At 39.2% G+C, this 26,480-nt stretch overlaps 1 protein-coding gene across 1 annotated transcript in view; it reads right to left on the bottom strand.

The window, feature by feature from the left end:
• Window positions 1–1,672: 1,672 nt before the first annotated feature.
• FAM162A (family with sequence similarity 162 member A) overlaps window positions 1,673–26,480 on the bottom strand; it is a 35,907-nt gene continuing 11,099 nt past the window's right edge. The window contains exons 2-5 of the mRNA XM_029939423.1: window positions 9,117–9,239; window positions 6,625–6,733; window positions 4,235–4,343; window positions 1,673–1,936 (exon numbers count right to left, since the gene is read on the bottom strand). Coding sequence (XP_029795283.1) covers window positions 1,844–1,936; window positions 4,235–4,343; window positions 6,625–6,733; window positions 9,117–9,239 — 434 coding nt within the window. The 3' untranslated portion in view covers window positions 1,673–1,843. The remainder of the gene's footprint in view (window positions 1,937–4,234; window positions 4,344–6,624; window positions 6,734–9,116; window positions 9,240–26,480) is intronic.

Below are 26,480 nucleotides of genomic sequence, written 5' to 3'. Positions count from 1 at the left end.
TGTTTTTACTCATTTTTGTATTCTCAGTGTTTATATATATAAGGGACTAATGATGAATGACAATGTACTATTACCATCACCACCACCACTTTATTCATTCCTTGCCTGCTTTGACACGGTTTTGGAATTAAGTCCCCACAGTATTACTTTTGTTGATTAAAAGCATTTGGCCACAGGCTCACAGATTAACCTGGGGCAGACAGGGCTTATAGGAAATATAAAGTGGAAAAGTTCCTTCCCACTCTCCCTACAGAGACATGAGAAACATGAAAAAAGTATCTAGAAATTAAGCAAAAACAGTACCACAATAATTGAAAGTAAGAGGGGAAAATAGTCTTAATTTTTTTGTATTCTTTAGTATCTTGTAATAGTGCCAATTTAAATCTGATTTAGTTGACAAATTCTGAGGAATATAAGGTATTAAAGTTATTTGGAGGGTATGACTGCCAAGAAGGTATTGTGTTAAGGTACATGGAGAATGGGGATTAGACAAGGTCAAGTCTGAAATTCTAGCCAAGAAATTTATACTTAAATCATAAAGAGGTAGTTACTGAAGGTTAATGAATAGCAGAATGACACAAAATGAGAAATGATCATGTAAATGCTTGCTGCATGGTAACATTTGTGAGTTTTGATTTAATGAAACTTTTATTATAGTAAATCTCCAAGGTAATACTTTAAAATATTTCTTTAGAAGTCAAAAATGATGTTCTATAAAGAAAAATTACTTATTTTTAAAAGAAGTAGATTTAAATCAACTTGGTATCTAAAACGTTAAGGTCAAATTACTCTAAACTAAAGTATATCAACAGACATCATCAGATAGATTAGGAAATTATATTTGGTCTATTACATTTTACTTAGTATTTTATTACAATACAGCTGCATATATTACTTTCTGTCTGTTACAGTCCTCTAGAGACAGCTATCAGGTTGGGATGGCTGTAAGGACTTGTCATTCATGTCATCCATTAATACTATGAAACATGAGAATATATGAAATACTTAAAATAGAAACCACCATCCATACCTAAATATGAGACAGCTTGGCATCGCAAAGTGTAAATGAAATACATACTGGATGCAAATACTTATCTTTCAACACTAATAAGAATATGCATTTATAGATTTTCATAATTGAGAAATTTAGTGTAAAGGCAAAAAGGAAAGGACCAATTGTGAACTCTAAGCCATGGAGTCAAAGAGGTGACTGCTGGCCCCAAAGCAACTTTCTGGCGCTGGGATTTCAGAGTCCTCAGAAACCTGTGGCCAGACCAGTCTCATCAACCCACCAGGACCTTTCCCAAGACTGCTGACAGGCCTCTGCCTGCCAGCATGCCTGAAGGTGGCAGAGTGGGATCTGGCTGTTTCCGGGGGTTCTCAGAAGCACCCTGATATTCGGGGAGATTAGCTCTCTAGGCTGTACCCGGGCAGTAGACTGAGCTAGCTTTCCTTGTCTCTCTAGAAATGAGTACACAAGAGAGAGAAATACAGAACTGGAAGCCATGTTGGCTTCTGCTGAGAAATCACTTTAGTAATGAAAATTAAAGATATGGTATCTGACTCTCTAAAGAAGAGTTAATATTAAAGTTTAAATGATTTGCCCCATTTTTCTCCAAAAAGTTGAAAGGCTGCATTTAACCTGGATCAAAGCCACAAAATTACACACAGGTCATTTTTTAAGGAAATTTATTTGTACCACTATAGCAGAAATCGGGAAATTATGCTTGTGCAAACCATACTTTCATGCAACAGATCCTCATACCATATTCCTTTTAATAACAGGCTAATTGCTGCAACATTATTCCTGATTTTTAAAAGCCAGCCAACATGGATACCTCTGCTACTCTGCTTTGGCCTTCACAGCCGCTTCCTCTCTCAGGCGAGCTTTCTTTTCTAAGTTCAGGCTTGTTAGAGTCTCGTTTCTTCTGGCAGCCTACGGTGAAACAGATTTGAACACGTGATTACCCTGCACGCATGTCAACAGATTAACGGGCAGGGCCTGCCCACAACCGTCTGCGTGTGCACACGGGGTGCAGACCCCTCCTCCCCGTGCCGCTGCTTCCTCTAACGCTTCCAGTCAAGCATGAGAGAAATGCGGCACCTCTACCTTCTCTGTCTTTCTGGTGGGTTTCTTTAAACCTAGCTTTTCCCTTTTTTAACTCTTTAGTATTGAATACCTTTTTGTTTCCATTTCTATCCTTTCCTTTCACTTTTCTTTGTTGCTACCATTTCTCCTATTCTAACTCATTTGTATACTTTCATACCCTTGTAATTCCTTACTCCTCTTTTACCAAAAATATTCAGCTTTGGAGATCCCAGACTTCACTAAATACTGTGACTGACAGCTCTCACCAGTATCAATCCAACCACTCCAACCTGTGGGAGCAAACAGCAGTGGGGGAGAGGCTACCGCCCTCCTCCCTGGTTTCCTTCCTGGGGACCTATTGCACACCTGTGAAGCTTACATAAAAGCAGACCGGTTTCCAAAGCTTTATACCAAATAAGTGAAACTAGCACTCATTACATAAGGTGGGATTTTCTTCTGTGTAATCTCACGTGTAAAGATTTAGGCATGGGACGAGGTGGAAGAAGGAATGGCACGTTGATGGTGAGGACAGAACATACAATGGCTAACTTCTCTCTTCTAAATAGCATTAAGTCTGAAAGTTCTCCATTCCAGTAGCATTTACCAACTTTTAAGAATTAGATAGTTCCATGTCAAGTAAATGAAATGGCTTTTTGGTACATAAAGGAGAGAAAAGAAGCTCTCTTCAAGCACATGGCGTATATCCTAGGATGAGGCTAGAGGAAATCCCAGGGGGTGACTTGTTTCTGGAGTATTTAGACTCAGCATGGTATAATCAGGTATACAAAACCAATGCAGACTTCTTGGAATTCTAGAAGGCCCTACCTCCTGTCCACAAGCTTCTGCAGGTTCCAATCTGAGAACTAAGCATGAGAAGTCAAAGAGGAAGTCAGAAGAAAAACTGAGGTGGGGCAGGAACAGAGCTGTCCTGGAAAGAACTTTACCTAGTCCTGCACACTTGTCCCTCATGCTCCCATAAGGTCAGCCTAAATGGTCAGTATTTTCCATTCCAAAAGTCTGAAGAGAGCCAGGTGTTCATTTCCTTTTACTCTGTACTCACTGGGGATAAGAACCTTTTTAATATCATAATAGACATATCTCTTTCCATATGTAAGCATGATACATAAAATTAGACATAATATTAAAATAAGAGTTTGTCAAGTGTTGCTGTATATAAAAAAACATATTTTAATCACAAGATAGTATGATACGAGTTTGGAAACTTGAAAAGTAGGCTCTACACTTTTATCCTGCCACTTATTTGCTATGTGACTTTGGGAAATTGATTTAATAGCTTTGAGCTTCAGGTTCCTCTTTTATAAAAAGTATGGATACTAAGAGAACCACTGCTTAGGTTCTTAGGGTACTGTGGTGATTCAGTGAGCTTAACAGTACCTGTGACATAATGAGCACTTGATAAGTGGGAGCAATTTTACTATCAACCTTAATTAGATCGGTCTAGATTCAAACTGTGGCTCTGCCATTCAGGAGATGTGTGACCTTGGGCAAGTGAGCAAAGCTTTGTAAGCTATGTTTCCTCCTCTATAAATGAGGTGCTAATAATAGCATCGCTTCCACCATGCTGTTATAAGGTTCAAATGAAAGAACAGCCAAGTGCTTAAAAGACAGTGAGTATTCAATTAATGATAGCTTTAATAACAATGTGTGTTAAACAGAGATTTCTGGACTTGAATGCCTACGTACCTGTTTAGGAGCTACGGTCCTTATAGGTAAGGACCGTGTGGCTGAGCTTCAAGTAAAGAACAGTGACGAGGATTCTCACCAGGGTTAAGGCAGTTCAGTGTGGAAAAATAAGCCCATGTACCTGGCACGCTTTGTCACTAAATACACAAGTGTCATTTTTTTTTTGTTTCACAATTCTTTATGACATCTGTGATAACCAAACACTTTTTTTTTGTTTACTTTATGCAAAACTAATTCAGTCCTTTACCTTGCAAAAGTTAGGATTTGCTGTTTATCCCCAGACAGGCTATCCCGGATTTGTCCCTACTGCATCTTACTTTGTTTCTTATCATTTCTCGTGTAGAGAGTAATCAACGCTCTCAGAGTGAATACGAGGGTCAACACCTTATTTCCTTTAGATCCTTGGTAGAAAACAGAGACAGAGAGGAAGTCCGCTCTCACCTTCTTGCCCTCAATAACCATCAAGACGCATCCAGCCACGGTTAAGGCAATCATCACATAGCTGATCTTCACCCGGATCTTGTTCTTTGCAGCGTCAAGCATCTCAAACCTAGGAACACAATGAGATGAAAGTTAACATTTCTCTTTCTGAAGCTGCCTGCAGGAAATAAAGCTCTACGTACGACAAGTCAGAAGTGGAGTGGTACCCATAAATACAAAAAAGATGTGAGACCTGGAAATCTTGTAGGATTTGGGGGAGGATAGGGAATTTTCACAACTCACTCTAAATTTACATACAAAATCCAACAAGGTAGCACAAACTTAAAAGAAAGAAAAAAGAAAAAGCGTGAAGACAGAAAGTGGGTCCAGGAACAAAGGGGGGGAAAAAGAGCAAGATGTATTAATCTATGCTTGCTATGCTGGTCCCCAATTTTGGCTTTCAAGTTTCACAGCAGTCAATGCTAACAGTGAAACCAGAAGCTATTTCTCCCTGGCATTCTTAAGAAGATGTTATATGATACAATGATTGTCTGAACAACATCCTGACAACAGACACTGCAATGAACTTCATGGATTTCATGTTTCAACATGAATCACAATTCAGACAGAAAACAAATGTGGGCGAGAGTTAAATAATGTGCTCTTAATACCCAGGTTTTTGCTTTCTGCCTTGAACTAGGAATAGATTTAATAATCTAAATCTAATACTTAGATTTAGAACCAGGAATAGATTCCAGAGAATATCTGAAACAGCAGAAAGATCCTTTAAGCAATGCTTCCTTAATGTTTACCTTTTAACTAATGTTTTGCTAAAACTGTGTGACAGTGAACTTGAGACTGCACTCTTTGGCAAGTACGCCTTTGAACCTGTCCACTGAATACAGATCCATGTGCCTTAACAGAACACTGAGGGCTGGATTATCATTCTTGTGTGAAAACTAAGAGGCCTAACAAGGAAGACTTTAAAGAGAAGGCCACTCCACCTTTGTGATTCTGTGTTTAGGCAGTGAGCTGCCGTCCTAGTACATGAATCTAGTAGATAGATCCTCAGGCCAAGGCATGAAGAGTCCAAACGGGCCCCAGAGAGAGCAACAGCCTACTCAGTAGGAATGTAAATAGGAAGTGATTATCTCTAGATGATGGGATGGGAGTGCTAACTTTCCTTCTTCCTCTCTTTTTTCCCCCCAGATTTTTAGTACCATTACTTTTGAAATCAGGAGGGAAAAAAACACTTTGCTTTCTCAGGAGAGTACACTGTCGCCTTAGCTAGGACAGATCACGGCTTTCCTACTGAAATAATTTTAGTTAAAATAATGTGCTCTTTAATTTGATGGACGGAAGTAGAACAGCTTTGTTAAAGCCATTGTAAATACAAAGCAAATAATACTTCTCTTCCTGGGAAAAGATACCCGGAATGAACTCAGATCTTTTAAAACCATGCCTTGGAACCAGAAACCAGAAGGTCCAGGAATCATTTCTTGCTAGAAGGGAACATCTAAGAGCTTTTTTCCCAACTCCCTGTCAGTGAAAATGATGATGCCCCACAGGGGAGATGGCATCTTCTTCTCACAATTTCTTGGCTGAGATGCAAACCAATCGGGGTCTTTAATTTCAGGAGGCTGGAGCAGTGCTTCTCAACCAGAGTTTGTTTTATTTTGTTTTGTTTTTTGTCCCCCAGGGGACCATTGGCAATGTCTGAAGACATTTTTCGTTGTTACAACTAAGTGCCACTGGCATCTGGAGGATGAAAAGAGTAAGCAAGGAGGCTGCTAAACATCTTACCATGTACACAACAGCCTCCAACAACGAAGAATTATCTGGACCAAAATGTCGATAGCACTGGGATGAGCAACCCTGAGTCTACAGACTCAACCTACACTCATCTACAGACTCTGAAAACGTCCCAAGATCTCAGCCACAGCTGGCTTTAAGGAAGTTGGTGATAGGAAGCACGCTTTCCTGGATCCTAGAAAGAATATGTTGTTCTTAAATGCTTGTTATGCCTTTGGTTGCATACTTGAGTGGAGTTTGTAGAATATAATTACTGTCAATGGTACCTAACTGATCTACCTAGATTAAAGACAAGCAAAAAACAGTGAGCATCACTGCTTAATGCAATTCTGTAGCTAGGAGAGGAAATCAATCAGCTGACCTTAGAGTACTTGACAGCTCTCCACTAGGTGTGACATAATGTATCCCTGATAAGGCACAGATTTTCCAGCACTGTTTTTATTGCAGGTACTTGCCAAAGAGGAGACCTTCAGAGAAGTGAAAACTGTTCTAGAATTTGGCTGAAAGGTTTTAAATAGGGACTCAAAGGAACTGTTTTTCCTTTGAAATAGATCAGTGAAAAATAAAAGCTGCTTACAACCCCAAACTTTGGCACTCACGAGACAGTCTCTGGGATTTCATCTTCCTTTTTGAAGCGACCTGACCATACCAGGATCTTCCTCTCCCAATGTGTAGGTTTATGTAATGGCACTCTGTGGCTGTAAGTGTCTATGAGAAAAACAAGACAAGGTATCTTACTTGAGGTTATGACTCTCAAATTTAGCAAATAAAAAGTGCTATTTGTGCTTTTTAGCTATCCACTAAACAGAACCGTTGAGAAACCTCAAGTGAATTAGAGCTTTGTTTAGATGGAATTTCTTAGGATGCCTCAAATGAGATTCAAAATTCTGTGAAGACTGAAGTAAAATAATAGCATTATTTGCTAGGCATTGAAAGTCTGAAGAACACTGTAAGCAAGAAGATAAAGATAAAGATGAACTAAAAAGGGAACAATAAGAAACTTATTCGACTTCAGTAAAAAAAGAAAAAGGTTATAAGGTAAAATAAGATTATCAAAGACCCTGAATGCCAGGCTAAGCTCTTTAAACCTGAGTTGGGAACTATTGTATACTTCAAAGCAAGGAAGAAGTTAATGTTTTAGAAGATTCTGTAATAGATGGAAGAGAGAAAGGAAGGACAGGATAGAGTGGGCAACAAGTCCAATGTGGGGATACGGTCAGAACTGGAGTTGTGATGGTTTGAAAGGAGACAAAAGAGTCAATCTGAAGATGACTGAAAGAATTTAAGACAAGGAAGGAATCAAAGAACCTCAAATGTGAATGAACAAGATAATAGTACTATTAACCAAAATCAGGCAACTGAAAAGAACCAGTTAGGAAAGAAAAAAGCATGAATACCATTTTATACCTATCTATCTACTGGGTCTAAATTTACACAATCTGAATAGGTTTTATTAATTAAGTCAAAAACAGAGATAATCATTGGTGCAAAGGGAGCCAGTGAAGGTGATTAAGACTCAAGAGAGTTTCCAGGAGAAAGAGGCAGAAGATGAAAATGAAGTGGCCAAAGAGGCAAATGAAAAAGAAAGACACACAACCACAAACTGTAAGAGAAAGTCTTCCCAAAAAAAGGAGAAGTCTTTGAAAATAAGGAGCAGAAAAAGTTAGGGAATCACAAAAGTTAGAAAATCACAAAATGTTAGGATTAGAAGGGAACTTCAGAGATGATCTTACTCAATTTGCACGTACGACCTACAGCTCTCACAGACGGAGCATCTCCTGGACTGTTACCTACACTGTCACACTCCTTCTCTGCCACACTTTGGTGCTGTGCCTTTCACTTAACCATAAAGCAACAGCAAAAGGAACTGGAAAGCCACACTTTGGTGCTGTGCCTTTCACTTAACCATAAAGCAACAGCAAAAGGAACTGGAAAGTCACTAGGAAAAAAATCTAAAAAGAACCAGAGGTGAGAAAAGAGGTTTAGAAGTATAGAAATGGTATGCTGTGGTTTTATCTTTTAACTCTCCTAGCACTTAGCACAACTCTGTAGTGGTTTCCCTGCCTTCTTTCCATTGAAAGTACATTAAAGATCATTTGGAAAGTATGGATGTAAAAGAAGAAGATAAAAAACTTTCTCTAATTCTCCTGTTGTAGATTAATCACTGTATTTTTATTTTGGTAGTGTTTCCTAAGTCCTATCCCTTAAAGTATAAATGTGTCATTTATATGTATATCGTGATATGCTTATACACGATATAAAATTTTGTATCCTGTTTGTTCACAGACATCATGACTAACTTTTTCCATGCCAGTACATGGTATTTACAAACACCATTTCCAACAACTGTACAATCTCATCAAGTAGATCTAGCACACATAATTAATCGTTCCTGGATTATTTGACATTTAGATTTAGTTCTCATTTTCCTATTATAAATTAAAATGGGAACATCTTTACACTCAGAGCTTTTTCCTCATTTGGGGTTATTCCTGAGGATAGATACTCAGAAGTGAAATACCAGGTTGAAGGGTATAAATGTTTTCAAGCTCCTGATAAATATTCTTTGAAGACAGTTCTTTTCATTCACTAAGACCTGCCTGACCCACGTGTACACTCATGAAGAAAGAACAAGCAAATAGCTTGTGGGACCCTACAGTTTCTATTTTATGCTCCTTGTTTCCACAGTGGTGACAGTGACAAGAGTTTGAGTTAAGAATAGGATTAACGATGGCTGAAATTAATGCCCAAGCCAGAGGCCAGCCCTAGTTACACTGTACCCCAAACCTCATTTCCGAATGTGGTTCATCTCTGGGGTTCCTTAAAAGATAACTTCTACGTCACTATTTACTTTGGTGCACCCATTCTCCAACAAAAAGCTCCAACCTAATCCTGGAAATAAGAGATGAAAACGGTAAGTGAGGAAAAGGAAGAAAAAACTGCTACATGTGAGCCAATAAAAGTACAATTTGGGAGGCCTCAACTATAGGATGGGGTATGACAACCATGTGACAACTTGTCTTTTAGGTTCTTTTGATTCCAAGTTGTTCCATCTTTAGGAGCTTCCATAACTGGAAAAACGAATACTTACAGGGTGGAGCTTTTGGACTTTCTTGTGGTTTGGTGCAAAATCCATTTATTCTCTTCAAATCAGAGTTTCTGGTAAGTCTTAGAGATAAGGAAGTATCTCTTTCATATAACCTAAAACAGCTTCCTAGAAAAGACAGAAAATGCTTCAGAGAAAGAAAATTTAATAGTGTCTTAAAATGAGAAATGCCTACAAGGCATGTATTTCATTTATAAAAATTAACTCATTTAAAAAGTGAATCTACTACTCTGTTTTAAATTTTAATGTTTATTTAAAAAAATTTTTAGTAGTTTTTTTTATTTTTTGAGAGAGAGAGAGAGAGAGAGAGAGACAGACAGACAGACAGCGGGAGCAGGGAAGGATCAGAAGGAGAGAGGGAGACACAGAATCTGAAGACAGGCTCCAGGCTCTGAGCTAGCTGTCAGCACAGAGCCTGACACGGGGCTCGAACCCATGAACCATGAGATCAAGACCTGAGCCGAAGCCGGATGCTCAACCGACTGAGCCACCCAGTCACCCCAATGTTTATTTATTTTTGAGAGATCGGGAGAGAAAAGAGTGTGAGTGGGGGAGGGGCAGAGAGAGAGGGAGGCACAGAATCCAAAATAGGCTCCAGGCTCTGAGCTGTCAGCACAGAGCCTGATGCAGAGGTTGAACTCACAAATGGTGAGTTCATGACCTGAGCTAAAATCAGATGCTTAACCGAGTGAGCCACCCAGCGCCCCAATAACATACATATATTTAAAGTGTAATACTTGGTGGTGTTTTAAAATATGCATGTTTTGCTCATTAGGAAATTAGCAATTTGTAATATAAATATTTTATAAGCTGTAAGTTTTATGTATCTTGTCATAACAATACTCCTGGTGGAAATATTACATATTATGGCACTGAGCTGTTTAGGTAAACATTAGAACCTCCCACAAGTGATAAACCAAGATGCCAAGTTGCCAATACTACTCTGGTAAACTCTGGGTAGGGGGCTGCAATGGCCAGCAAGGAGTTCTAAAAAGGCTTGTTTTGCCCAAACTGTGTTCTCCAACTGGAAATCAACTTCAGATATAGTCATTAATTGCGTAAAAATTTTTAAACTATGTATTAGAAATGTATAAACTATATTATATATAGTTAATTGTAAACATCTAAATTCTAAGCATACACACAGAGATCAGTAGTATAAATCTCCATATACTCACCACCCAGTGTCAACAATTACCAACACATGGCCAATAAATACAGCTTTATCTGAACACTCCTCCCCACTCCCTACTTCCTACTGAATTATTTTAAAGCAAATCCTAAACAACCTATTAATTCATCTATGAATACTTCAGTATACATCTCACAACGGCAACTTTTCAAAATCATTATCCAGAATACCATTAGCTTAACTAAAAAATATTTCCTTGATATTAGCATATTATGATCAAATATTATATTTCCCCAATAGGCTCATCATTTTTTAAATAGTTGGTTTATTCTAAATAGGTACACGTTGAATATGGTTGATGCGTCCTGTATCGGTCCCCCCCTTTCTTATCATTTTTTGAAGAAACTATATCATTAATTCTGTAGAATTTCCCTCATTTCAGATTTTGCTGATTGTATCTACATGGTGTTGTTTAACATATTCTTCTAGGCCGTGACGTGCATGCTGTAGGAAAACTGATTAATTAAAAGGATTTAGGGGCGCCTGGGTGGCTCAGTCAGTTAAGCATCCGATTTCAACTCAGGTCATGATCTCACAGTTGGTGGATTCGAGCCCCGTGTCAGGCTCTGTGCTGACAACTCAGAGCCTGGAACCTGCTTCAGATTCTGTGTCTCCCTCTCTCTGCCCCTCCCCCACTTGCTCTGTGTCTCTTTCTCTCAAAAATAAATAAAAACAGTAAAAAAAAATTTTTTTTTTAAGGATTTTCTGTATGTCTTATGACTCTTTATTGGAGCCTTGGGAGATAGATGGTAGAGAAATAGGGAGTTCCATACTCCCCACCTGCATCTCTCAAACAAAGAAAGGCTGAAGCCAAAGGACTCTGAACCATAAGAGTCTGGAAGGAAAAGAGACACAGTCCACTAAGAAGACTACCTCATAGGTGCGTGATTGTGAAATGGGGAAGATAAAATAGGCCGGGACACGGAGGCACGGAGAGGAGGGAGCCCGCTGGGCGGAGAGGCAAAAAAAAAAAAAAAAAAAAGAAAGAAAAAGAGCGGCTGGGGAATCTTAGAACGGTCCCTGGATAAGAGACAAAAAAAGGCGCCAGAAATGGAGAGGGATCGTATCATCCCATCTCTAACCGCAGGGCTTTTGGAGAGAGATCCCATCTCTGCGGAGCTTTCTTTGGGCCAGGTGCCAAGGGATCACAGTTGCAGCTGGATTCAGGAGAAACCAGTCCCCTACGAGATCCCCTGGTAGGAAGTGCCCCAGCTTGCAGGATTACATTTCAGGTGGTATCATTACTACACACAGAATAAGAGCTGGAAACGAGGCTGAGCTCGGGACATAGAACACAGCCCACCTTGGCTGCACCCGCGACACAGAAAGATGGACCCAAAAGAGTGTTTTGCAATGCCTGGTTCAAAAAGGGACTTGGGGGGGGTCACCATTTTTCTCCCCACAACCACCAAGGCTGGCCAAGGGATCCAGAGTGAAGGGGCGAGACCCACCTACACCAAACCATGACCATCTGCAGTGCTTAGCTGCTTTGCTACTGGAGCCTGGATATGAAAACATCCCGTCTCCCAAGATCAGCACTGACACATGGCCGTGATTGACTCTAGATCAATTCTTACTATTCAGATATATTCTCCCTTATCTCATTCTTTATTTTCCTTTGTTGTTTTATTTTTATTTTTGAGAGAGAGAGAGACAGACAGACACAGTGTGAGCAGGGGAGGGTCAGAGAGAAAGACACAGAATCCAAAGACAGGCTCCAGGCTCTGAGCTACCTGTCAGCACAGAGCCTGACGTGAGGCTCGAACCCACAAACCATGACCTGAGCCCAAGTCGGACACTTAACTGACTGAGCCACCCGGGCGCCTCTCCCTTATCTCGTTCTTCTCTCTCCCTCCTCTGGACCGGATATTCTGGTTGTAGCAACAGGCACATATAATTCATTCGCTTGATGCATGTTCTATCTCCATCTTTACCTTCCTTTCTCTCTCTCTCTGACATAATCAGACTATATAGTTTCTCTGGGTAACATTATCCTCACCTCCGGCCTTATTCTCCTTTTTCTCTAACTGAATTAAGCCTTTCAGTTTCTCTGCCTGGTCACAGTTCAACTTCTCTTTCTCCCCACCGCTGTTATTTCTCTCTGTGTATATGATCTTCCATCAGCACTGCTCCAGCTGCTGTTTGTAGCTGGGATTTCTGGTTTTATGCCTTTAGACTGTCCTTTGCTTTTGTTGTTTTGCTTTTGGTTTGGTTTTTTCCTTTCAGTTTGCTTGTTTGTTTGATTTGTTTGTGTGCTTACATGCTTTTGTTCCCTGCTTGTTTTCTTTTCCAGGGCTACCTCAAGAAACAAGTCAAAGAGCACATGATGGAGAGTCCCAAATATCACTACGAGTAGGGAAATAAAATAACCAAAGTCACAACAAGAGAAACCAAGGGACACCATTAAAAGAACATTTCCTGAATGGACAGGCCCTGGACAGACTATGAACCTCCTTTAATGTAGCAGTACCAGCAGGTGCAGAGCGCATAACAAGCTTCGAAAACTTACTAGACAGAAAGCAAGCCAAAATGATGAAATGAAAGAACTCTCCTCTGAAGAAATTCCAGGAAGAAGTGAGAGCTAAAGAATTGGTCAAAGCAGACATAGGCAACATAACTGACCAAGATTTCATAACAATTGTCATAAAATTAATCGCTGGGCTTGAAAAAGGCATGGAAGACACCAGAGATGCTATTACAAAAAGATTATGGACCTTAAAAATACTTGTGATGAATTAAAAAATGCTATAAGCAGGTGTATAATAAAATGGAGGTGGCCACTGCAGGGATTCAAGAGGCAGAGAGGAGAATAGGTGAATTAAAAGACAAAATTATAGAAAAAGAGGAAGCCAAGAAAAAGACAAACTGATCCAGGAACACAAAAGGAGAAGTCAAGAACTAGGTGATGCAATCAAATGGAACAATATCCATATCATAGGAATTCCAAAAGAAGAAGAAGAAGAGAGAAAGGTGCTGAAGGAGTACCTGAACAAATTATAGCCAAGAACTTCCCCAATCTGGGGATGGAAACAGCCACTGAAATCCAAGAGGCACAGAGAACTCCCCTCAGACGTAGCTTGAATCGATTTTCTGCATGACATATTATAGTGAAACAGGCAAAATTTAGGGACAAATAGAGAATTCTGAAAGCAGCTAGGGCCCTGACATACAAAGGGAGACCTATAGATAGTTGCAGACCTATCTACTAAAACTTGGCAGGCCAGTAAGGAATGGCAGGAAATCTTCAATGTGATGAGCAGAAAATATTTGCAGTCAGAATCCTTTATCCAGCAACCCTGCCATTCAGAATAGAAGGAGAGATAAAGATTTCCCCAAACAAACAAAAATTGAAGGAATTCATCAACACTAAACCAGCCCTAAAAGAAATCCTAAGGGGGACTCTATGAGGAAAATGTTGCAAGGAACACAAGGTACCAGAGACACCACTACAAGCAGGAATCCTACAGAGAACACAATGACTCTAAACCCATATCTTTCAATAATCACACTGAATGTAAATGGACTAAATGCTCCAATCAAAAGACATAGGGTAACAGAATGGATAAAAAGGCAAGATCCATCTATTTGCTGTCTATAAGAGACTCATTTTAGACTTGAGGACATCTTAAGATTAAAATTGAGGGGATGGAGAAATATCTATCATGCTACTGGAAGTCAAAAGAAAGCTGGAGTAGCCATATTTATATCGGACAAACTAGACTTTAAAGTTAAGGCAATAACAAGAGATAAAGAAGAGCATTATATAATAATTACAGGGTCTATCCATAAGGAAGAGCTAACAATTATAAATGTCTATGCACCAAATTCGGCAGCACCCAAATACATAAAACAATTTATCATAAACAATTTTATTGATAAGAATGTGCTAATAGCAGGGGACTTTAATACTCCACTGACGGCAATGGATAGATCAAATGGACAGAAAATCACTAAAGAAACAATAGACCTGAACAACACATTGGACCAGATGGATCTGACAGTTATATTTAGAACTCTACATCCTGAGGCTATGGAATTCACTTTCTTCTCAAGTGCACATGGTACATTCTCCAAGATAGACCATATACTGGGTCATAAATGGCCCTCAATAAATAGAAAAGAACTGAGATCATACTATGCATACTTTCAGATCACAATGCTATGAAACATGAAATCAATCACAGGAAAAAGTCTGGAAAACCTCCAAAAATATGGAGATTAAAGAACACCCTACTAAAGAATGATTGGGACAATCAGGCAATTAGAAAAGAAACTAAAAAATATATGGAAACACATGAAAATGAAATACAACAATCTAAACTCTTTGAGATGCAGCAAAGGCAGTCCTAAGAGGAAAGTACATTGCAATTCAGCCTATTTCAAGAAACTAGAAAAAGCGCAAATACAAAATCTACCAACACGCCTAAAGGAACTAGAAGCAGAGCAGTAAGAACAGCCCAAACTCAGCAGAAGAAAAGAAATAATAAAGATCAGGGCAGAAATAAAAAGTATAGAATCCAAAAAATACAGTTGAACAGATCAATGAAACCAAGAGTTGGTTTTTTGAAAAAATAAACAAAATTGATAAACCTCTAGCCAGCCTTCTCAAAAAAAAAAAAAAAAAAAGAGAGAGAGAGAGAGCATCCAAATAGACAGTATCATGAATGAAAATGGATTTATAAAACCAATCCCTGAGAAATACAAGCAATTTTCAGGGAATACTATAAAAAATTATATGTGAACAAACTGGACAACCTAGAAGAATGGAAAAATTCCTAAACAAACACACACTACCAAGATTCAAACAGGAAAAGATAGAAAACCTGAACAGACCCATACTAGTGAAGAAATTAAATCAGTTATGAATAATCTCCCAACGAATAAGAGCTCTGAGCCAGATGGCTTCCCTGGGGAATACTACCAGACATTTCAATCAGAGCTAATACTCATTCTTAAACTATTCCAAAAAATACAAATAGAAGGAAAACTTCCAGAGTCATTCTACGAAGCCAGCATCACTTTGATTCCCAAACCAGACAGAGACCCAGCAAAAAATGAGAACTACAGGCCAATATCCTTGATAAATACAGATGCTAAAATCCTCAACAAGATATTAGCAAATTGAATTCAACAGCATATAGAAAGAATTATCCACCATGATCAAGTGGGATTCATTCCTGGGTTACAAGGCTGGTTCAATATTCACAAATCCATCAATGTGATATATCGTATCAACAAAAGAAAAGATAAAAACCATATGATCCTGTCAATAGATGCAGAAAAAGCATTTGGCAAAATACAGCACCCTTTCTTAATAAAGACCCTCCAGAAAGTCGGGATAGAAGGAACTTAAACATCATAAAAGCAATGTATGAAAAGCCCACAGCTAATACCATCCTCAATGGGGAAACACTGAGAGCTTTCCCCCTGAGATCAGGAACACGACAGGGGTGTCCACTCTCACCACTGCTGTTTAACATAGTGCTAGAAGTCCTAGCATGAGCAATCAGACAACGGAAGGAAATAAAAAGTATCAGAATTGGCAAAAAGGAAGTCAAACTCTCACTTTTCGCAGATGACATTATATTCTACATGGAAAACCCGACAGACTCCACCAGAAGCCTACTAGAACTGAATTCAGCAAAGTCGCAGGGTAAAAAATCAATGTACAAAAATCAGTTGCATTTTTATACACTAATAATGAAGCAATAGAAAGAGAAATCAAGAAACTGATCCCATTTATGACTGCACAAAAAAACCCCATAAAATACCTAAGAATAAACCTAACCAAAGAGGTAAAAGATCTGTATGATGAAAACTATAGAAAACTTATGAAGGAAACTGAAGAAGAAACAAAGAAATGGAAAAACGTTCCATGCCCATAGATTGGAAGAATATTGTTAAAATGTCAATACTAACCAAAGCAATCTATATATTCAATGTAATCTCAATCAAAATTGCACCAGCATTCTTCTCAAAGCTAGGACAAACAATCGTAAAATTTGTATGGAACCACAAAAGACCTCAAATAGCCAAAGTCATATTGAAGAAGAAAACCAAAACGGGAGGCATCACAATCCCAGACTTTAGCCTCTACTACAAAGCTGTCATCATCAAGACAGTATGGTATTGGCACAAAAACAGACACATAGACCAATGGAATAGAATAGAGAACCCAGAACCGGATCCACAAATGTATGGCCAATTAATCTTTGCCAGGAAAGAGTATCCAATGGAAAAAAACAGCCTCTTTAACAGATTGTGCTGGGAGAACTGGACAGCAACATGCAAAAGAATGAAACTAGACCACTTTCTTACACCATACACAAAAATAAACTCAAAAATGGCTGAAGGACCTGAATGTGAGACAGGAAACCATCAAAACTGTAGAGGAGAAAGCAGGAAACAACCTCCATCACTTCAACCACAGCAATTTCTTACTTGACACATCTCCAAAGGCAAGAGACTCAAGAGCAAAAATGAACTACTGGGGCCTCATCAAGATAAAAACCTTCTGCATACCAAAGGAAACAATCAAGAAAGCTAACAGGCTACCAACAGAATGGGAAAAGATAGTTGCAAATGACATATCGGATAAAAGGCTAGTATCCAAAAATCTATAAGGAATTTACCAAACTCCACACCCGAAAAACAAATAATCCAGTGAAGAAATGGGCAGAAGACATAAACAGACACTTCTCCAAAGAGGACATCCAGATGGCCAACAGACATGAAATGTTCTCAGCGTCTCTCATTATCAGGCAATAAAAATCAAAACCACACTGAGATACCACCTTACACCAGTCAGAGTGGCTAAAATGAACAAATCAGGAGACTATAGATGCTGGTGAGGATGTGGAGAAATGGGCACCCTCCTAAACTTTTGGAGTTTACAATGTAAACTTGTGCCTCAAAGTATTAATAGAACTCCCCTATGACCCAGAAATAGCACTGCTAGGAATTTACCCAAGGGATACAGGAGTGCTGAGGCATAGTGGCACATGTACCCCAATGTTCATAGCAGCACTGTCAACAATAGCCAAATCATGGAAAGAGCCTAAATGCCCATCAACTGATGAATGGATCAAGAAGAGGTGGTTTATATATACAATGGAGTATTACATGGCAATGAGAAAGAATGAAATCTAGCCATTTGTAGTAATGTGGATGGAACTCGAGGTTGTTATTCTAAGTGAAATAAGTCAGGTGGAGAAGGACAGATACCATATATTTTCATTCATATGTGAAACAGGAAACTTAACAGAGGATCATGAGGGAAGGGAAGGGGAAAAAATATTTGAGAGGGAGGGAGGCAAACCATAAGAGATTCTTAAATACTGAGAACAAACTGAGGGTTGACGGGGGTGGGGGAGAGGGGATGGGCATGGAGGAGGGCACTTGTTGGGATGAGCACTGGGTGTTATATGAAAACCAACTTGACAATAAACCAGAAAAAACCCCAATAATGATGTAATAAAGAAAAAAACATATTCTTCTAATTCTTTTTTTTCTTGTAAACAGATTTTTGAGGCTTCATCAGATTTAAGTTAGAATTTTTAGGAATAATATGCCATAATGGTACTGGGTCCTTCCTACTGTATCAAGAGGCATACATCAACTTTATTTTGTAAGATTAATCAGTAGATGCTATCAGTCTGACTCGTCCCTTATAAATTTCTCCATCAACCTTTCATTTAATGTTTTTAGCAGGCACTGATGATTGTTACTTAGATCTACTGTTTCACTGTACAATGTATAGTGGTAGTATTCTACATGAACCACTGGATTATCCTAAGGTGAAAGTCCACAGGAAATGTGGAATAAATCCTTGATTCTTTCCATTAGCCAGTTTCAAACTGATGAACTGTTTTCCTTGCAGCCTCCACAGGTGACCTTTTACTTAAAAATAACATAAGGAACGATTGCATTTTAACACATTATGTACTCCAGCTCATTTCAGTCATTTTTCTTTTCGATGCTCAGATATTCCCATTTTTAGTTACTAGACCCCCTTCCAAACTGGCTCCTGAGTACTTTCAACATGTGCTCAGTGATCACTGATAGCTTCCCTACTTTCTGACATCATGTTCTAGATTTGTTTTGAATGCTTCCTGTCCCTGATTTAGAATCAGACATTCCTTCGGGGTGCTCTGGTTCCCTCAAAGAGGAAGTATTACTCGGTCTGTCATTGTTTCCATGCCTTCTCAGTTAACAAAACCAGGAAATACATTCATTCCTAAAACAAATGTATGCTTAAGAATTTAGTTTTGGTTAGCCATTTTCACCTTTAGTCTTAGCATGAAATTTTTTAATCAATCATAATTAACCAGAATTCAAAACAGAGAAAGTCAGAAATAGTTATGATGGGTGAGAGAAGAAAGGGAAGTGATTCTGAGCATGGGGGTCATAGTACAAGAGAGACCTCTAGTGTCCTAGAACATGTAAAAAGGAGAGCACTATGAAGTACAACGGAACAGAAAAGAAGGCTGGAAAGACACCCGTGATAAATTTATTAGTGTCCTTGCACTCTGTGATGCTCTGGGTGACAAAAAAACAAAAACACAAACAAAAAAACCCCAAAACTTGTCTTTAATACAGCCAGAATGTTCCCTCATAGCTTTGTGGATAAAAGCTCACAGGAAAGTTCAACTAGTTTTCAAAATCTATTTGTTAGTAGACAAACAGTCTGTACCTTTGCAGTTCCAAACTCCTACTTGGATGTCTTTGTAGCTTCATAGCTGGAGTATTAAGAGGAGGCAAGAGAGGGAAAAGGAGTAAAATATGGTTACAGGTGGACTTTCCAAAGCTTGTGAGAAACATGATTTCTTTTCCTTTTTTTCTTGCTTCTAAAAAAACTTTTTAAAAGTTTTATTATTATCTTAATAATCTTATTTTTTTTATGTTTATTTTTAAGACAGTGTACAAGTGGGGGAGAGACACGCGCGCGCGCGCGCACACACACACACACACACACACACACACACACACACACACACACAGAATCCAAAGCAGGTTCCAGGCTCTAAGCTGTCAGCACAGACCCGGACAGTGGCTTGAACCCACGATCCACGGTATTATGATCTGAGCCAAAGTTGGATGCTTAACTGACTGAGCCACCCAGGTGCCCCTATTTATTTATTTTTGAGAAAGAAAGAGAAAGCAAGCTAGGGAAGGGCAGGGAGAGAGAGGGAGAGAGAATCTCAAGCAGATTCCACATGGTCAGCGCAGAGCCTGATACAGGGCTGACTCACAAACCGTGAGATCGTGACCTGTGCTGAGATCAAGAAACAGTTAAGCATTCAACTCTTGGTTCAGCTCAGGTCATGATCTCATGATTTGTGAGAATGAGCCCTGATTTGTGACATTGAGTCCTGAGTCATTGGGCTCCACACTCACAGCATAGACTAGGGCCTGCTTGGAATTCTCTCACTCTCTCTCAAAATAAACATTTAAAAAAAAAGTAATGATTTGAAAGATATTACTATAGACTTAAATGGGCATATGTTTATATTTATGTAAAGATTTTTAAAACAACACTTGACATTTAACACCATTATCATAAAATTAATCCTTTTAAAGTGTACAGTACCATGGTTTTTAGCTTATTCACAAAGTTGTGTACTGATCACTACCATCTTAATTCCAGAACATTTTCATCATCCTGAAAGAAATGCCAGATCCATTAAGTCACTTTCTGTTTCTTCCTCCCTCCAACCTTAGGAAACCACTAATCAACTTTGTCTTCATGGATTTGCATATTCTGGAAATTGGAAATTTTTCGATGTTTTATATAAATAGAACCATATATCATGTGATCTTTTATGACTGGCTTCTTTCACTCAGCATGTTTTCAAGGTTCATCCATGTTGTATTTATCAGCACTTTTTTTTTTTTTTGGAATGGACACATTTTATTCCATTGCATGGATATCCTAGATTTTGTTTATAGTCAATGGACATTGAAGTGGTTTCCACTTTGGGCTATTATGAATAATGCTGATATGGAAAATTATGCACTCCTTGAACAAATATTTATTTTCATTTATTTGGGGCATATACTAAGGTGAAATTGTTGGGTCGTATGGTAACTCTGCTTGTTTGAGGAACTGTTTTCCAAGTGGCCACAACATTTAACATTTCCATCAGCAATGTGTGAGGGTTCCAATTTCTCCACCTCCTGCTCCACATTTACATTTTTTTAATAAAAGCCACCTTAGTGGGTGTGAAGTGGTATCTCATGACTTTGATTTGATTTTGATTTGTATTCCTCTACTGAGACTCTTTTTACTTGGTTGTTGACTAGTTGTATATGTTCTTGGGGAAATGTTTATCCAGTTCCTTTGCTCATTTCTTAATTGGGTTGTAGTTTTACTACTGGGCTGTGCTGTCTGATGTAGGACTTGCAAACATTTTCCTCCATTTCATGGGTTATCTTTTCACTACCTTGATGATGTCCTTTAAACACAGATGTTTCAAATTTTGATGAAGTCCAGTTTATCCTTTTTTTTTTCTTTTGTTGCTTGAGCTTTTGGTGTCATATACAAGGTCACCAAAAGCTTATTCCTATGCTATTGTCTAAGAATATTATTGTTTTAAGTTTTAACATTTAGGTTTGGAGTTAATATAGGTATGCTGTGTGGAAGGGATCCAGCTCCATTCTTTTGCAGGTGGATGTCCAGTTTTCCCAGCATCATTAGCTGAAAAAAGTATTCTTTCCCCTATTGAATTTTTTTTGCACAATATAGAAAAAAATGAGCATAAATATGAGTGGTTAGTAGTAGACTCTCAATTCAATTACACTAATCTATATTCCCTTGTATTCTATGTCCTGTGTTAGCTTAGTGGCCATTTAATTACTGGCCAGACGTCCTTCAGTGCCTTCCACCAAGAAGTTTGCCAGCTTTTGCCAAAGGGCTCTGTGTGCCTGTTGCAGCATGCTCTGGGGTGGGTGAGGGAGAAGATGTTCCCACTGAATTAGCTGAGTTGGGTGAAAAAAGGCAGGCCCAGTGAATGAGTGTCTATCTCCAGGGAAGTGACAGATAAGCCAACAGTAACAATACTCAGTGGTTGGGGATTTCAGTTCTTCAATGCTTGCTAGAACCCCTGGTTTTTTATTAGCTATTGTGATTGAGAGGCTATTGGTTTTCAAGGCTACTGTGAAGCTGACAGGAGAAAAGAAACTGTTAAACTATTTTAAACCTTATTGTTCTTACCATGATTAAATCATTTTTCTTGGATAAATGCTACTCAGATTATCACAAACCTCTGGTTATTTTCTAGAGTTCTGAAAGAATTGATTTGTAGAATTTTTGGCAGTGTTTTCATTACTTTTATATAGGAGTGGATTTCAGAGGTCCTCTTACATACCAGAAATTGGGAACTATGTTTATGTAAAGATTTGTGGTTATTTGCTGCCTAATTTCTTTCATAAGGGGCTGCATTTATTTCATTTTCTTTATATTTACTTTTGAGAGAGAGAAACACAAGAGGGGAAGAGGCAGAGAGAGGAAGACAGCGTCTGAAGCAGGCTCCAAGCCGTCAGCACAGAGCCCAACATGGGGCTCGAACCCACATTGATCATGATCCAAGCCGAAGTCGGACACTTAACTGACTGAGCCACCCAGGCGCCTCTTTATTTCATTTTCTAAGTCTGTAATCCCAGAAGGCCTTGCCTAGGTCTGGGTAACCAGCCCACCAGTGCCACCTAGTGGAAGTAAGTGTGCACCACAAAGGAAGTAGATAAATGACAGTATAATTGATTTCCACATCTTTCCCATTTTAAATGTGGATAATGTAGTATTTACTGCAAATGGAAAAACAAATGTGACAGCATTTGGCAAGATGCTTGAAACATAGCAGGCACTGTAAGTTTTAAGTTTGTTTGTTTGAATCACTATTTCAAACAGTAATTTTCAAAACATTTCCACAGCACTTTTCAATTTTACCCCTAAAGTGGTCAGAATTTCTGACCCAGATAACTTTATGCATGGAGATATTCCATAAAACTTTTCAACAGTTTTTCATAGCTCTCAGGATTAAAACAAAATTACGTAATGCTGTGATTCTTGAGCCTAAGTGCGCACCAGAACCGCCTGAATGGCATGAACACAAAGCATGGGGACAGGTACCTCGTTTCCAAATCAACAGTTCTGGGGTGGAGGCTGGGAATCTGCATTTATAACAAGTTCTTAGGTGAAGCTGCTACCATTGATGTGAAACTACACTTTCAGGACCACTGTGTTTTGGGGTTTTGTTTTGTTTTGTTTTTTTAAACAACTGTGGTAAAATATACATAACAAAACTTTACCATTTTTAAGTGTACAGTTCTGTGGCATTAAGTACATTCACACCATTGCGTCACTATCACCAACATCCATCTCCAGGACTTCTTCATCTTCCCCAGAGACCCCCTAGTTTAATGTGAGCCACAAGGCCCCATCTCATAGCATCCTGCCCCCTTTCCTTCTGGCAGCCACTGAGACAGAGAGGAACAAGTTTACTGGTCGTGAGCTACAAGGTCCATAGGAAACAAATTATTTCCCGAGGTATTGCTCTTCTCCATCCCTCTTAAGAACAGAGGCAGTTTAGCAGAATTGAAGAAAAGGTGACTCTCAGCTTAGGTCTGGGTAACCAGCCCACAAGTGCGGGGTAATAACAATAAGGCAAAAAATGCTAACAGGTACACCTACTTACTACCAGTCACATAAATGCATATTTGGAGATATTCATTCAACAAATAATAAATGAGTACCTACTATGTATCAGGCATTGTTCTAGACAACATATAAAAGAGATATTAAAAAAAATCTATGCTAATAAAACTTATATTCTACTGGCGAGCAAGGACACACACATATCGTTAGATAATACATGCCAAGAGAGAAAAAATGAACACTGGGGACATGACATAAAGTGCAGCATTTATGTGCTGGAGCGGGGTGTGTGATTTTAGGCAGACCACTAAGTTCTCTTTGAGAATGCCACTTCCGAAGGAAGTAAAGGAACTAGCTATGCAGATATTCCAAGCAGAAACAGCTTAAGAGCAAAGGCCCCACAGTGGTTCTAGGAACCACAAAGAGGAGGCCAGTGTGGCTGGATGGAGTAAGGGGAGTAAGATGTGAGGTGACAGAAGTTATTTTGGGTGGAGGTGAAAAATAGGCACTTGAAGGCATGAGGGGTTTACCTACATCAGAAGATATCTCCTAGGTTTTTCTTACTACAACTTCATACTGGATGCCAATAATTTTGACCTCTCTAAAGGATAAATGCTGATCAAAACATGTGCAAATATCGTATTTTACATATTAGAAATAACAAATGTAAAAAAAATTTAAACTGAAATCACTAAGGAAAATTATGAAGGACTTAATGTGATTTGTTATTTTGCAATTACAAAAAAAAGCATAAAAAAGTTTTCTGTCTCAGAGATAAAATATATTGCCCTACAGACAACCAAGCCAGAAACTTTCCATCCTCTGGTGAATCACAACTAAAAACAAACATACAAACCAAAAGAAAAACAGCCCTTTAACCCTCTGGCTGCACTTGCAGCCTGCCCCTGGCTGACTGAGCAGCTCTGCATCCCCGGGGCCCTGGCAGGAAGTGGAGACGAATCCTCAGTGCCGCCTGAGGACTGACGAATGGCTGGTTAACCCAGAGCAGAGGTTCTCAAACCTTAGTACGCATCAGAATCACCCAGAGGACTTGCAACAGATTTTTGAACCCCAGTTTCAGAGTTTTTGATTCAGTGAGTATGGACAGAGCCTGAGAATTCCCATTTCTAACAATTTCCCAAGTGATGCTGCTACTGTTATTTTGCGGGCTCACAATTTGAAAACTAGTACCTCAGTAGTTTTACTAGTAGCTAGGAACTATGGGGGGTCAGCTGGGATAAGGCTGGTTCAAATACTGGCTTTTGCCTTGTTGTCCCCTCCTTTCCATAAAAAGCCCTTCCAACCTCATGATGGACAGTGCAGAGAGGTAGGGACGCTTTTTAGTATTTTATAACCTGTGTGGAGATCAGTTGCCAAGTGTGTTGCAAGTATGTTGCGAACTATGAAGTCTATAGTTCTAATGATCTGCTTAAAAATAAAATCATGGCATTTGTCAAAACCCATAAAACTATACATCACAAAGGGCTTTTAATATATGTAAATTTTAAAATATCAATCAGGATGTTGGGAGAATCCAAGGATGGAATGCAGACTGTGACAAATATGTCAAACTGTATTAGAAATGTATGACATGACCTAATTTCACAACCTTCAAAGTGGGGGGAAAAAGAAGCTGACCTAAGTAACTTTGGAAAACATTGCTATGTCTGGAAACTGTACCAAAGATAAAAAGAACTATACATAAACACTGTACTCTAGTTGGCAAATTTGTTTCTTACAGGAGCATGGGTTAACAATCATGAAACTACAAGTATACTAGGATTGAACAAACAAATAAGTAAATAAAAGGTAGATATGGGGGTGCCTGGGTTGGTCAGTTGGTTAAGCGTCTGATCGATTTCAGCTTAGGTCATGATCTCACCGTTTGGCAGTTTGAACTTCACATCAGGCTCTGTGCTGACAACATGGAGCCAGCTTGGAATTCTCCTCCTCTCTCTGCCTCTTCCTCCTCACAATCAATAAACTTTATAAATAAGTTAAGTAAATGTGGTAAATGAGAGTCCAGAGAAAGAAGTTCCAAATGCAAGGGTACAAAGCTAGAAGGAATGTGGTGCTGATGAGTCAGAGAATTCAGTATAAACTCCTACAGGTTTACACAGATATTTATTAAAGGATATAGATACATTTATTTATATGTCACATACATTTTTATGTATATAGAAAGATGATAGACAAAAGACATAAATACAGGGGCACCTAGGTAGCTCAGCTGGTTGAACATCCAGCTCTTGATTTCAGCTGAGTTCATGATCTCACAGGATTTAGCCCCGTGTTGTGACAATGTGGATTCTGCTTGGGATTCTCTCTCTCCTTCTCTTTCTGCCCCTCCCCAACTCAAGCATGCATACTCTCTCAAAATAAATAAACATTAAAAAAATACAGACATCGGGGCGCCTGCATGGCTCAGCAGTTAAGCATCCAACTTAGGCTCAGGTCATGATCTCGTGGTTCGTCGGTTTGAGCCCTGTGTCAGGCTCTGTGCTGACAGCTCAGGGCCTGGAGCCTGCTTTGGATTCTAGGTCTCCCTCTCTCTCTCTCTCTCTCTCTCTCTCTCTCTCTCTCGGCCCCTCCCCCACTCGTGCTCTGTCTCTCGCTCTCAAAAATAAACAAACATAAAAAATTTAAAAATAAAAAGATACAGACACAATCCTAAGTGTGTATGTATATACACATGGGTTAGGTACAATACATGTATTTCCTAGCTCTACTCAGTAGGAGGGCATGGAATTAGTGATACTTCAGTCAAAGACCAGAACTGGATTTCTATTATCATTATCCAGTCAAAGATACTAGGGCTCCTTGGAGAGGAATGGCTAATAGAGTTGGCTGGAGCAGAGAAATGACTGGAATACACTGCAGTGCCAGAAAATAAGAAAGTATTAAAAAAATACAAGGGGTGAAATGTGATATCTGTTAAAATGGCAGAAGGTTACAGTTAGGGAAGGGTGATGCAGACACGTGCTTCAGAGGAGAAAGTTTTTTCTGGCTGGTACACATGGATGCTAGATCAGACTCTGATAGATCAGCGGCTTCAAGAGTATCCCGGACCACCACCCACGAGCTGTTCCTGAGGGCTTTGGAGCCTCTACTGGATTTAGAATCGTTAACTCATTAATGAAGCATGCAGCCCTGTGCTGAACAAGACAAGCTGGGTCAAGCCTTCGAAGACGCTTTTGAGGTCCTGAGGCAACAGTCATCCGGGGATCTTCCGTGCTCCCCAGATTACAAACGTTACCTGGCGTTCATCAACCACTGCTCTCATGTGAGAGGGAATTCCAACTGCTATGGTGTGCTACCTACAGAGGAGCCTGTCTATAATTGGAGAACAGTAATAAACAGTGCTGCGGACCTCTATTTTGAAGGACATACTCATCAATCTCTGCCAAACATCCCCGAAAACCAGCTGGTACAACCTGCCGTTCTGCATCAAAAGGGAGGAAAAGGCAGAAAGAAGCTCCGACTGTTCGAATACCTTCATGAATCC

The sequence above is a fragment of the Suricata suricatta genome, chromosome 5, assembly GCF_006229205.1.
Source record: "Suricata suricatta isolate VVHF042 chromosome 5, meerkat_22Aug2017_6uvM2_HiC, whole genome shotgun sequence".
Taxonomy (NCBI): Eukaryota; Metazoa; Chordata; class Mammalia; order Carnivora; family Herpestidae; genus Suricata; species Suricata suricatta.
The sequence above is the reverse complement of the archived record's forward strand: the minus strand, read 5'-3'. Positions and strand labels throughout refer to the sequence as shown.